The sequence below is a fragment of the Solanum dulcamara genome, chromosome 4 (assembly GCF_947179165.1).
Source record: "Solanum dulcamara chromosome 4, daSolDulc1.2, whole genome shotgun sequence".
NCBI classification, from domain to species: Eukaryota; Viridiplantae; Streptophyta; class Magnoliopsida; order Solanales; family Solanaceae; genus Solanum; species Solanum dulcamara.
In genome coordinates, this window is record NC_077240.1 from 5,689,501 (window position 1) to 5,702,888 (window position 13,388).

The 13,388-nt window shown below is 32.4% G+C and overlaps 3 protein-coding genes across 4 annotated transcripts; 2 read left to right on the forward strand and 1 right to left on the reverse strand.

Moving 5' to 3' along the window:
* Window positions 1-1,013: 1,013 nt before the first annotated feature.
* LOC129884569 (RING-H2 finger protein ATL54-like) lies at window positions 1,014-2,139 on the reverse strand. The gene has a single exon (XM_055958858.1). It carries the CDS (start codon window positions 1,717-1,719, stop codon window positions 1,081-1,083), a length of 639 nt encoding a protein of 212 aa, XP_055814833.1. The 5' UTR covers window positions 1,720-2,139; the 3' UTR covers window positions 1,014-1,080.
* A 678-nt stretch (window positions 2,140-2,817) lies between these two features.
* On the forward strand, window positions 2,818-4,235 carry LOC129884570 (uncharacterized). The gene is made up of 5 exons (XM_055958859.1): window positions 2,818-3,166; window positions 3,270-3,338; window positions 3,420-3,502; window positions 3,672-3,874; window positions 3,991-4,235. The coding sequence occupies exons 1-5, from the start codon at window positions 2,955-2,957 to the stop codon at window positions 4,069-4,071; spliced, it is 648 nt and encodes a 215-aa protein (XP_055814834.1). The 5' UTR covers window positions 2,818-2,954; the 3' UTR covers window positions 4,072-4,235.
* Window positions 4,236-5,535: 1,300 nt separating this feature from the next.
* Window positions 5,536-12,082, forward strand: LOC129885737 (uncharacterized). Of its 2 annotated transcripts, none has more exons than XM_055960139.1 (7): window positions 5,536-5,927; window positions 6,805-6,916; window positions 8,244-8,405; window positions 10,205-10,251; window positions 11,019-11,148; window positions 11,648-11,711; window positions 11,786-12,082. In XM_055960139.1, the coding sequence occupies exons 1-7, from the start codon at window positions 5,730-5,732 to the stop codon at window positions 11,838-11,840; spliced, it is 768 nt and encodes a 255-aa protein (XP_055816114.1). In that variant the 5' UTR covers window positions 5,536-5,729; the 3' UTR covers window positions 11,841-12,082. The 2 variants fall into 2 exon arrangements, with proteins under 2 accessions (XP_055816114.1, XP_055816115.1); XM_055960140.1 differs by having other exon boundaries at window positions 5,539-5,927; window positions 11,022-11,148.
* Window positions 12,083-13,388: the final 1,306 nt, after the last annotated feature.

The window sequence follows — 13,388 nt, forward strand, 5'->3', positions numbered from 1 at the left end:
ATTCGATTATTAACTGAACATTTTTATAAATAAGTTAATTTCTTGCTGATCTATTAACTACTTCCCTTACCCTCGGCACTCACCCTTAGGGATTAATAATTCAAAATTTAAATAATATGGTTTCCGATTATTGAAAAATAAAAGTTGAAGACGAAATGTTCAAACTCCTATAACAATAGATGGAGTTTAAATTTTAAAAGGTTCAAATATTTAATGCAGATTACATGATATCACAAATTAGAGAAAATTGGCACATGATTGTCCAAATGAGCTTGCCCATGATTTGTTTTAAATTAAAACGTTGCAAGAATATGGGTTTATGGACTTTGGCTAATTCTATATCAATTTCATAAATTTAGACAACAACTTCAGACAAAAAAATAAATTAAATAGAACTTCATACCAAAGCTTCAAATAAATGAGGTGAATTTTAGGGTTAAAAGAATAAAAAGGGTAGTTTGGAAATTTAGTTAAAATATAAGGGATATAAAAGTAATTTCTATGGTCAAAGAAAATGACTTTAAGCACTTAGAAAAAAAAAGTTAGGAATCCTAACTTTTTATTTTTGACTGACTTTAAAAACTTTATGGCTTAAAGTTAGCATTAGGCAAACACGTCCAAAAGCTAAAAAGGGCAAACGGGCTCCAACTTTTTTTTTTTGACTTATAAACTGTTTTCAACTTATAAACTGCTTAAAATAAATTCATCTAAATAAACCCAACTATTTATTGAGGCTTATTTTAAACACAAAATAACTTTAAGTTGACAGTCAAACACTCAAAAAAAAACTGAAAACAGCTTATAAGTCAATCCAAACGGCCTTTTTGTCTAATAACCTAGTTTTTAGATAAGATGGTCACACATTTTCCTACTATGTCTAATAACCTGTTTTCATTTATGTTATGAAGCTCATCGCTATCTATTATTAAAAAAAGTATTTAGCGCATGGATAAGATAAGTCTGAATATAAGCTAAGAGGCATGTTAATGTTATAAGTAAACAAAAATGTACTGTTCGAAAGTCACAGAGTAATAAAGTAAATAAAAATGTGTTTTTCAACAATTTAAGCTCTTAGATGAGTCACACGTTTCGCTCCATGAAAGCTGCAGTCGCGGGAATTGTGATGACAATGTCAGAACGGCACATGGGACAATTGGTGTGTGATTTGAGCCAAGTGTCAATGCAAGGTATGTGAAAAGCATGGTTACACTTTGGCAAAATCCTAAGAGTTTCATCTTCTTGAAACTCACTCAAGCAAACAGAGCACTCTGTTCCTTCAATTAGCCCTTCACCTCTTTTATACTTGCAGATTTTGATGGTGTTGATGACTGATTGCTGAAGACCCACTGTTTGAATATTACTAAACTCTCCTTGTTCTACTACTACTTGTTGCTCGGGTTGTGAAGAAGTTCTTGAGTTGCGGAATTTGTGAATGACATAGGCACAAAATAAGACTGAAATTAGAAGGATCAAGAAGATGGAAAGAGTGTGTTTATTTGGAGACTGCGAAAGAGGAAATTTGGGTGTGAAATTTAGTGGTGGTTGTGGTGGTAGTTCAATTTCTGGAAGAAGACATATACCCTGGCAAATATAAAAACATGACAGTGGACAAATTCTAGAATGATACACCTCTGGGTTGCAATAATAGCTGCTACAAGTTTTGCTGGTGGAATTATCAAGAGATTCAAACATCAGCTTTCGATTAATATGGAAGGACATGACTGCAGCTAATTGTTTAACGACAGATGAGAAACGTACATATAGCCGCTGGGTTCTGCCTTGTTTCAAATTCTGTGTGCAAGAGGAAATAGAGCATCTTACAGCCTAGTTCATAACGAAATTATAACAGACGATGAAGACCTTTTGTTTTTTCTTTCCATCCTTTTTTTGTTTTTCTCCCTTTTTTAACTTATTATGTCATTATGTGTTTCTTCTCATTGGACTTTTGTGAAGTCTAGTATATTGGACGGCTGATTAAGACTGATTTACAGAAGCTGCCATTATTTTCCCTCCTTTTTTCGCCCAATCTATAAGCTGGCTCATGACAAATTGGACATTCATTTTTCCAAGTTAAGCGTCATCTGGTGTATTTTAAAATGAAATATTGTACTATCTTTCATTCTAGTGTGTACATGCTTCACCATCACTGTATGTAGTTTCAATAAATTGTTTTATGTTGCTGATTATTGTAATACAAAGTTACTTGTCCTGTTTAGTTTTAATCTTACGAAAGGCAAGGAGAAAATGACAAATTAAAGTCAACTTCTTGCTAGAATTTGTCGTTAACTCCCTCAATTTAACTGTTTTCAGATGATTTAGCACAAGGAAGCTGTAAAAGTAGTAATGTATGTATGATGGTTCATGTTCATACATGTCTTTCTCAATCGCCAGAGTCATGTGATGTGAGGCTTTAACAAGTAGTAATGATGTTTTATTATGTCTAATACTATAATGTTAAGGGTCGAAAATAAAACAGAGTTAACTACTATATGAAATGATGATCAACTGTCTATGTTGATATTTTCATCAGAGTTGACTTCTGAGCCAAAGTCTAATCCATATAAAGATAACAATTTGTTTTCATTTTCTGTTTATTCATATTAGGATCAAAACATTTGAATTTTTGCATAAGAATGTACGCGTAGCTTCATCACATTTTTATTGAATTATGCAAGGTGGTAGGTACAATATATAACAAAATAAAGAGTTTCATAATGGTTTTAGCTTGCAAGGAACAGGTTACTTGTCAGGCAATTTTTAAAGTTACTTTTAGCTTAAAGTCACGTAAAATAAGCAATTCTTTCATTTCTTGGCGTGTTAGGATCTTCTTCCTCACATGTTAAGCTCTAACTTCTTAACTGTACAAATTACAGCATTTAATTCGTTCCAAATTACCTATCTGATTTCTACTCTTTCCTCTTACAAAAATCGCGCTTCTATTTTGTTGGTTAATCATGGCTGCAAATTCTTCATCCTCGTACAAAATCCGGAGTCTTGTTACATTGCTTCACCAGTACTATAGAGTTCGCTTTGATGCTAAATCCTCTCAGTTACAGGGCCTTCATGGCATTGTTCCAACTACTAGGATGGGTTATCGTGGCTCAGCAAATCCAGGATTACGGTTTACCTGTTCAGGAGAGTATCGAATAGTGAATAAGAAGGATCAGTAATTAATTCTTCTCTACTCATTTTTTGTTTAGATAAGCAGAAAGCATTACTGTATAAAAAAAATGGAATCTTTGTTCTTGATTGCATTTGTATTTGTTTAGGGGAAAGAATGAAGCAAGCAAGGTTCCTCCAGTAGAGCCACCTCCTTCTAAGCCCACTTTTTTTGCTTGGTATGCAACTAATTATTATCATTTTTTCCCCTTCAATTATTGTCATTGATCATATGAATTTGATCTAGTGTACTATTACAGGGCAAAATGGCTTTTGGGTTCCATACTATCAATATTCCTCCCATTATGGAAGGAAAATTGGGACAGCTTTCGAAAAATTGAAGGTACACATTTTACTGATATAAATGCATATTGAATAGTCTTGAAATCAATTCCAACACTCTATATCTAAGAGAACATATAAAACAAGTATAAATAGAATAGATCTGTTTCAAAACTCAGAATCCAAAACGTCTAAAACAACATGAACAGACTGAAATGATGATTATTCAGGAGAGGTAGAGAAGGTGGCGGAAGAGGTGGAAGAAGCTGTGGAGGTAGTAGCGTTGGTGGCGAGTAAAACGGAAAATGTAATGGCAGGGGTTGCCGTTAAGCTCCCAGAAAATAGCCTACTCAAAGAAGCAGCTATAGCAATTGAAAATGCATCTGATGTGGTTGCTAAAGATGCTCAACTTACTTCTAATTTCATTCACAAGGTTTGCAAACCAAATTATTTTAAGGATATCATGTGTCGTAAAAATCATTGTCTTAATTTTTTATTAATTGTTTTCTGGTTTAGTCTCTCTAATATAGCAGTATAATGGGCTAACAGGTTGAAGATTTGGAGCAAGACTTGAAGGACTTGGACAAAATGATTGAACCTTTAATTGAAAAAGTGGAAGAACCCAAATGAGGCAAAAAATAGTAGTAGTACAAGTACATATTTATTTATTTTTTTGTGCCTCAAATATCATTAAAAAAAAAGAGGCCATATATATTCTTCAGTTTTAGAGACAATTCCGAACAATGTTAATATATATTATGGAAAACATTCAATTTCTTTGATTATAAAGAGACTAAGCCTACGTTTGGATATGCAATTTCAAATAAGTATTTGACTATGTGATTTAAAATTATGATTTTATATTCTAAAATTTTCAAATCATGATTTGAAAAAGGTAAAAGTTGACCTATAAGTTTATATTTTGTAAACAAAAGACCCATCATTTTAAATTTTACAAGAAAGAATTCATGCTCAACATGAAGAGATTTATTTAAAAATTTGTAATCGCAAACATTTATTTATATAGTAATAAGGAGATATTCAATTTATCAATGCAATACCTTATGATATTCTGATATCTTATTTATGAACTATGTTATGCTTATTTAATAAGATTGTACAAAAAATTGAGAAATTTTGATAGTTTACGAAACTTATGAAGTTTTCATATTTATTAGAAAATATACAACTTAATAAATTCAAATAGTATGTTCAAATAAAATTTCAACTTTAAATCAATCTGATTTCAAATTGTGATTCCATATAACATGTTGACACGGATCTTCAAATGAAGCGCCGTCGCTTTATCGCTTCTACAATTTGAATAATTTTTGTGAGCTTTTAGGTGCTTGTTAAGGGTTTAAATTCATGCAGAGCAATAAAATATTTAATTATTATTTATGAAAACTAGTCAAAATTATCTTTAAATTATGCGCAATAGAATAAAAATGCCTTCAGTTAATATTTTGGTCTAAATAAATGCCTTTATATCGTCAAAAGTTTGATAAAAAAAAGTTTCTATTGTTACTTAATGGGTCAAAAATATCTATTCTCACGTAATAATAGGCCAAAAGTATCGGAGAGAAGTGATAATACAGGAAATGATGCAACTTCAAGTTATTAAAAACATTACTTTAGATAGGAGGGTGTGGAGAATACATATTAGGGTAGAAGGTTAGTAGGTAGTGTAGTGTTGGTCTTACTTAGAGTGGTTGATATTTGTCATTGTACTAGTTTTATTATTGTAGTTCTTGGTTTTAATAGTTATCTATCATTGTTTATTATTGTTTTTAATAATCTATCCTAGTATATTGCTTATTGTGTTTCGATTATCCCACTATTTTATTATTGTTTTTGCTCCCTTCTAGTAGACTTTGCACTGCTTTGTTGTGACTTGCTATATTTTCTTCACTGTCTCACTTTTTTTGTACCTGAATTTGCTGCACAGATACAAAAAAATTCTCTCTGGTTTTTTTTTTCTATTATTCTCCCTTTCTTATTAATTTACTAAGTTAGTTTATTTTATAGTAATAACAAATTTATATATTTTGAGCACAAAAATTAACGAGACAAAAAAATTGGATGAAAAGAGCAAATGCCCAGTCCGTGTATGGCGGGTCAAGCAACGAAATTGTACAGTATACATACTACAACTGTATAGACTTTTGCTCACATTTTTTTTGCTTTCTCTTCTCTTTTTGAAGCCAAAATCTGCTTTCTGTATCAGTGATAAACCTAGTCTAATTTCACAAAATCGATCCTTTGTATTGTGTTTTTTGCATAGAGAAATGGGGTTTGATGATATAGAACCAATTTTTGGGGGAATAAATGCAGAGTGGTCAGCACCTCATAAAACCCCTTTGAAGCCTTTCCTCTTTCATGTATACGGATTGCCAAGTGATCCCTCTTCTCTCCATGTCTGCGCCACTGACTTTTATTCAAATACATGGCACGCTTTGAAGTCAGCACAGGAGCTTGAAGATATGGTTTGCCCTTCTTACTCCTATTCAATTCAACTTACTTTCCTTCTTATTTTGGAGTCTGAATTTTCTCACCTTTTCCTGTAAAACTTGTGTACTTATTGCTTATGTCATTTCAATTCAAGAGTTTCTAATGAGGATAGATTTACCACAAGACTTAAACAACTAAAATAAATGATAGGGGGGATGGAAATGAAAGGATAGATAGGAAAGACCAATTGGAGGATTTAAACACAAATTAAATTACTTAAAAAAAACAAGGAATTAAGCTCAAATCCAGCAATAAGACTTAAACCATTGCTTAATCCAACCAAATAATCAACACGTATTAGGGAATTAAGTTAATATCACCAAAAAAAAATGTATTGAAACCTAGACCATTTCATATATATATATATACACTAAAATTGAATGCAATCATAATTTCGTTCAATAAACTAATTTAGAAGAAAAAGAAGTGGGAGGGGAAGAGATGGGATCTTTCTCCTAACTTCATATTGAACTGAATGATATTTGATAATTCCATAAATGCCTACAATATGAATTGGGACTTGTCGATTATTTTCTTTGAAACTGTTTGAAGCAGATATTACTAGTTACTGAATTTATGAACAGGACACGTTTTACATTTTCTTTAGATAACTGGAATGAAATTCGATTGGCAAAAAAGAGAATATGACATACATTACACAAGCTTAGTGTGACTAATTAATTGTTGCATAACTTGTCTTTGTTTAGCCAACCTTTTGGGTGGCTTTTTTTGTAATCATTGTTCTTTTGAGATCTTTTTCTTTTTTTTTTTGTTTCTTTTCTAGAGGATCTAAGCAAAGTATGATTCTTATATTTCAAATCATGGTCACCAGTTTAGTATCTTTCTATACAGAGGGACAGAACTGGTATAGGAGGCTCTTGGTCTGACTTTGTAGATTACCTTATTGCTGCCATAAAGTCTGAAGATGTGAAGCTTGTTATGGATGGACAGTCAAAAGTTGGAGGTGATCTTTGATTTTTTTCTTCAAATTTGCTCAGTGGTATATATAAGCCAATTTTCCTTTTCTCTTTCCTCTTTTTCACAGGAAGCATATCACCTAAGTTTTTGATAAATGAGAAAGCATATCTCCAATTAATTGATGTTTCATTTTGCAGACGTTATGAAGCTGGAATCAATAGTAAACAAGTACGGGTTTAAGTCACGTCTCTAGTATAAACATATGGTTATTAGAAACTCCTACATTATTCTCACACTTGTGATAGTTCATTTGTATGTGTCCCTTATGAAATGCATATATTTGATATAAATTTCTTTCTTCTCTGACACCTTCTTGAGATTTTTTCTCGTCACTCTATCATGTGTTCTTGAGTCACTGAATATCAGGTGAAGAGACATCTTCCTCTCTTTATAAATTTTCATCCAACTTATTTGCCAAAAATATTGCTTCTGTCGAAGATCTATCGGACAAAAATCTGAATCAGTTGTCCATAATCCTTGTAAACGTCCCAAGTATATGCTCTATCAGTTTTTCCCAAAAATTTATCATGACTCATAAATTTGATGCTACGACTGCTTACATAGCTGTGTCCTTCTTTGTTCTTATGTATTAGAACAAAGGTATATTTTCTTCACTTGTTTGACATCTTTCTATTCCTTGATTTAACATTGAATAACTTGGTAAGCTATACTACTCTAATTTCTTTTAAGGGCCCTTCCAAACCTCTCTAGGGATACCATCTTGACCACAAGCTTTTCTAACCCTTATATTAATTATAGTCATGTACTTCTTCAGACTCCCTACAAGTGGAGCTAAAGTTTTCTGGCTTATTTGGATGTATGACAATTTGTAAAGTTTTTATTATGACTTGAGTTGAGAAATTTTGAAAATAGCCTCCAGTTTTGGCTGTCTTATGCTTCAATTAAAATTTTGAGGATATTTTAGAATTCTCCTATTTTATCCGTAATCTAATAGGTCCCAAAGTGTCTGGATTCAATCCTGCGAATATTCCTAGAACCACAAAATTTACCAATGTCCTCACTGGAGTGTTTTCATATTTTTTAGTGTTAGTGAAATCAATTAACTTCCAAAGGGAGGCTAAATTTTATGATGCCAGGTCTAAAACCAATATATGAAGTTAGTTGTCCTAAAAACTATACAGATATATTGTTGGCTTAGGCAAACTTCTTATCAACCCTCTTCACGCGCAATGATAATAATTAGCTTTCATCTTATGTTTCTGTTGTTTCTCCTTTAGAATTTGGGTGAGTTTCTTAGTTGGAACTTTTGAATATCTGGGGTTTCAATGTATTGATTTGTTCCTTTCTTTCAGGTGCTGCACATGCAAAATTGGTTGCCCAGAAAGCTAAGGGGATGCCAAGAATCGCTATATCACTTAGTAAACTTGTGGATACTGCAGCAACTGATGCAATGGCAAATCTTTCTTTGGAGCTCTACAAAACTTTTACAAATGTACATAATTTGCTTAAAGCTGGTCGGTACCCTCATCCGTGAGTAATGGCTTATGTTCTTAATTTGATTAATGAATACCTGTAATTAATTGGACAAAGATTGTGGAAAGTATTTCCAGCTATTTTTGCTGTCATCGGTGGTGCCATTTCAATATTAGACAGTCAGGCCCTAGTGCTGTTTCTTCTTTAAGTTCTTCAAAAAAAAAAAGTGGCATGTCTACCTCTCTTTGCTTTTCCTTCTTCAGTCTTTCAAGTATCTTCCCACTTCTCTAACAGGGACCACCTCAGTTTCTACATAGGGGAAGTCAAGTAATAAGCAATGTCACTAGGCCTTTCTATTACATCAGTGTGAAACCTAGTATGTATTTTAGCCAGTGTTATTAAAACGGTCGCTCTGTTGCTTAAAGCAATGTAGCAATGTGATGTGGAGGTCCTTTCTTTTCGTGGGAGAGGCAAAGCAATTTCAAAGAGTGTATGCTTCGAATAATAAGGCGCCAAGAGAGAAGCCACCTCATCTTTGAGTTTGACTTAAAATGATGATAATAAGAGAAAAGAGGACTGCATTTCATTATCTCCATTTTGCAGCCGCTCTTGTACTATTTTCTGCTTTTCTTACATTGTCTCTTTTTTCTTCATCAAGATGATTCATTCTTTTTTAGGCAAATTGTCTTCTGCTGCTAATTGTGCCTTTGAGCTTCTCCTTTGCTCGTCTCTTCTACTCTCTCTTGTTCTTGATGATTCCTTTTCTATATTTTCTGTTTGTTCTCTATTTCATTTTATTTAATAAGTCAAGTATGTCATATTTTTATCCTCCACTTCCTGATTTATAGACTGATTATTTGGAGAATGAAAAAAAGGATCTCTGCAATTAAAGCTAATTACCAGTGTTGGTACTAACACAGTTATATATGAAATGATTTTCAAATGGATCCTTATGGCTAATTATTTGAAAATTGAAAATCATTTTTATTTTTGAAAATCAATTTTGAAGATGTCTTTGCATGAGGTGGTTGAATTAGCATTCTAATGATATTTCATTTGAGTTTGTATTAATTTTATCATGATCGTTCATTGGCTATCGAAATTAGTGAGATTAATTGTAAGGTTGCTGTTACTTACTATACTCTCGTATGTTAGGTAGTTCTTGCAATTTCTGTAAATTGTGCACCGTAGTTTGAAGAAGCGCGTGGTTGCTTTTCGCTACTCGCTTAGAACCCCAAGAGTTTTATCATGTTTTTGCACTTTTCACTTTTTGAAACTGTGATCTTAGATGGAAAACAAAAGGTCGATCAGGTGGTGTCATCAATTGCAACTTTGCGAGAAGTGTGAAATGTATTTGTTTATAAAATGGTAGCATTCCCACTTGTATATTCGGGTTGACAGTCTTTACTTTTCAGAATCACCACTCTAGCAAGGATATAACTTTCCAAGTCCCCTTGTGCACCTCCAGCATAGGTCTAACATATTGCTTAACTTCCCATAGAAAAAAAAAATAGTAAACATATTGCACAACTCTGCATTTATTCAATATTTTAGAACCTTCATAGAAGAATTTACTAAAATTGTGCAGTTTGCACTGTTTTCTCAACTTATTCATTTGCTATCACTTCTACACTTAACTTTTTCCTTATTCTGCCCTATCTTGTCCTTTTCCTTATTCTGCCTTATCTTGTGAACAAATCTCCTTTAATAAGTCTACAAGTTTCTTTTCGACTCTTGATGACCTCATGTTGTTCCTTTTCGACTCTTGATGACCTCATGTGGCTAACGATAGATTATCCTTTCAAGAGTGCATTTCATTTACTTATGTTTTTCTCTGCAGAGCAACAACGATGCTGTGAGTTGACAAATGTTTTATCAGAAGAAAAGGTATTCTTCTTGCAATCAGCCATTAACTTTTGTGAATTTTGACTTTAGCTGTGCTAGTTGGTTTACAAATGAATGAAGACTCGTTTTTATTTCCATTTGTTCCGTCTCATGCAATTTCATTTATTAATTGGGAACTCAAGGTTTTTGGTCTGTATTATACAATTATCATTTTCTTTTTGTCCCTTGCTATTTGACTGAACATGTTTATCCTATTTTAAAATAAAAATCAGTGTTCACCATTCAATAGATGAAGGATGGTAACTCCATTAGATTTCTTTATGTTGTCTTAACTGCACTTACGAAAAAAAAGTTACCTTACTGCTCAATCCCTCTTGCTATACTTTATAGGCCGTAACATCCTCACATCAAAAGCACAAAGACACAAGTTTCCTTACCAACACTGTACTTACCAGGTCATAACCAGTCAAGCTCTGGAACTTGCGAAAAAGTAGTTGGTTGGTGTGATGTTAGTAACGAGAAGTGTGGGAGTTGGTTTGTAATTTAAAAACTGCTTCCTATGTAACCTTTCTTTGTGTTCTAATTTGTTGTGCGTGGTAAAGCATTCAATAGTAGGAAATGCAAGTTATATTATGACTCTCTCAGATAAGTAACATCCACAACCTGAGCTTGGGATATAAAGAAGTGTTACTTGACTGTAAGGAGTACAATTAGTCAGTTATTGCAAGTGGATACAATGTGAATTAATTCCTGTCTCTTCTAGTATGATGTAGCCATTATGTTTTTTTATAGTTGCTTTGTTTACTTAGCAGGAAAAGAATGAAACTGCCCAGAAGCAACTCAATGCACTTCTGTACTCAAAAAGGCAGAAAATGCAAAAGATTACTGAAAACACAGCCTCAGATACTGCAACCGGCAGTAGCTCACTAGAGTCTCCAGGTATTGTAAAAAAATATGTCCATTTTGTAGTGGAAAGTTGAAACTGGGACTTGAACATGATTGAATTTTGATTCTTTAACTATCGTTTGAACCAGTTTACATTAGTGATGTCCCTGTATTACATACCAAATGATCAAAGCCTTTGCTGGTTTATTAATGAGGAGAAAGGTCAAAAGAAACTTGATAGTGCAATCAATAAATTTCCAACAATTTCTATATCAAAGGCTCTTTTTGATAATTTTCCTCCTTGGACATATTTGCAGGCTATACCTTTTCTCTGCCAGTCCCTGACTTTCTGATATTGTCCTATTGTTTTTCTTCTCTATTATTCTGTACTTCTGTAGGAGAACAATTCAGATGCTTTATGTGATCTCTACCGACCTTTATAAATGGCTTTTAATTTTACCCTTAACAATCACTGTCGCTGCTCCTAATTGTCTACTTGTAGATATTACTGCATTTTAATCTGTTAAATCATTCATCCTTTACCCTATTGCAGTTAAGCAAGCAGCCCAACTTTCCTCTACAAAGGTGTCTAACCGTGTGGTACCAGCACATCGTAGGTAAATGCTAAATCAATTTATTCTTGCATTGATCTTAAATGTGTTACTTCAATGACTAGTTGCTCGGTTTGCAGGGCCAGAGTCCGAGGTGTTCTTTTGCATGATACTGAAGATGAGAGGCAAGATTAGGAAAAACAGTGTCAATGATCTCCGTGATTGATTGAAGCATCTACACATGAGCTCTTTATGTAAATACTGTGATGATGAAAAATATGGCAGATAAAGTCGAGATTTAATTCAGATGGGAGCTGTTGGGCTCAGCGAAACGATTAATTCGATGTGTAAAGCAGTCTTTGTTTCATCCACTAACCGGAACACTTGTTAAAGATTGAAGTGTTGATTGCTTGGAAATGAAAGTGGATGGAAAGCTAGCTGACTTGTTCCACCAAGGACTTGAATATAAATGTTTATTGCGAAGAAATTAACGAGAACTAACTAAGCCTTTGACCATAGGATTTCCGCTCAAATTTGAAATATGCATTTTTTAATGAAATGTGAATAAAACTTAACTTCAATTTCAAATCACAGGATTTGGTCTCATATTTGAAGTTTTGATGTGAAATCAGTAGTTGTTTATGAAATGTAAATTTCAATTTCTCTATATAGTAGGAGTCTAAATTGTGATTTTAATATTTTTAAACGTAAATTTGATCCATAAGTTCATATTTTTCAAATAAAGACTTCATTTTATATTTTGTAAAAAAAAAAAAAAAGACCCATTGTATCATGTGAGAGAATTATATTAAATAATAATTTTTATACCTTTTGTTCTTTTTTATTAAGGAATAGCCAGTTACTATCATTGTTATTTTATTGGACTAATAAATCTTTATAAATGTGTATTTGAAAGTTTGTAATAATATGTAAATCACAAATATTTATTTACAACAAAAACATGGGTATATTTGGATTTATTAATGCGGAGCTTAGAATTTGCATATTTATAGAGGAAAAAAGCAATTTGAAAAATTCAAAGTATATCTCTAAATAAAATTTCAACTTTAAATCATGTTCAAATAAACCCAAACAAGTGCAACTTGCTTTGATTGATTAACGATAAATAAGCAATTGCAAGTTGCTTTTGATGGTTTTTTACAATCCTTTGAGCGGAGAAATCAAGGCCATGATATTGCATAATAAATAACACTTGTTACAAATTTTGTAAATATTATTAAATTTTTGTTTGTATTTTTGCCGGAATTAGTCAAAGATCAAAATGTTACGATCACAAGTTCAAATCATTTCTCCGTTGACCCTCTTTTATCCCTCTGTGAAATATATGGAAAAATAATAATTAAATTTTCTAAGTCTAATTAAAAAGGCATCAAGACATGTATATGGATATGGATATCAATGGGAAATTGAGAGCAATAAAGTACTTTCTCCGATTCAAAAAGAATAACCTCATTTCCTTTTTAATTTGTTTTAAAAAAAATTACCTATTTTATTTTTTGGTAAAACTTTAATTTCAACTTTTCACGTGGCATGTTTAAAGCCACAAGATTAAAGGATATTTTGATACATTTGATATAACTTTTATTTAGGACCACAAAATAAAAAATCTTTTTTTGTGTTTTTAAATTTCATATCAAGCCAAACTAGATTATTCTTTTTAAAATGTTTACCAAGTTGGCAAAATGCCGCCAGTAACGCATGGACTGACCATTGAAAGTGCAT

What these genes read in the sequence shown, in the direction of transcription:
- LOC129885737 (XM_055960139.1), top strand. Translation starts at nt 5,730, where the DNA reads ATGGGGTTTGATGATATAGAACCAATTTTTGGGGGAATAAATGCAGAG. An exon ending in TGGACAGTCAAAAGTTGGAG is followed by an intron (nt 6,917 to 8,243) that starts GTGATCTTTGAT and finishes CCTTTCTTTCAG; the next exon opens with GTGCTGCACATGCAAAATTG. An exon ending in TAGCTCACTAGAGTCTCCAG is followed by an intron (nt 11,149 to 11,647) that starts GTATTGTAAAAA and finishes ACCCTATTGCAG; the next exon opens with TTAAGCAAGCAGCCCAACTT.
- LOC129884570 (XM_055958859.1), top strand. Translation starts at nt 2,955, where the DNA reads ATGGCTGCAAATTCTTCATCCTCGTACAAAATCCGGAGTCTTGTTACA. An exon ending in ATAGTGAATAAGAAGGATCA is followed by an intron (nt 3,167 to 3,269) that starts GTAATTAATTCT and finishes GTATTTGTTTAG; the next exon opens with GGGAAAGAATGAAGCAAGCA. An exon ending in CTTCTAATTTCATTCACAAG is followed by an intron (nt 3,875 to 3,990) that starts GTTTGCAAACCA and finishes ATGGGCTAACAG; the next exon opens with GTTGAAGATTTGGAGCAAGA.
- LOC129884569 (XM_055958858.1), bottom strand. Translation starts at nt 1,719, where the DNA reads ATGTCCTTCCATATTAATCGAAAGCTGATGTTTGAATCTCTTGATAAT.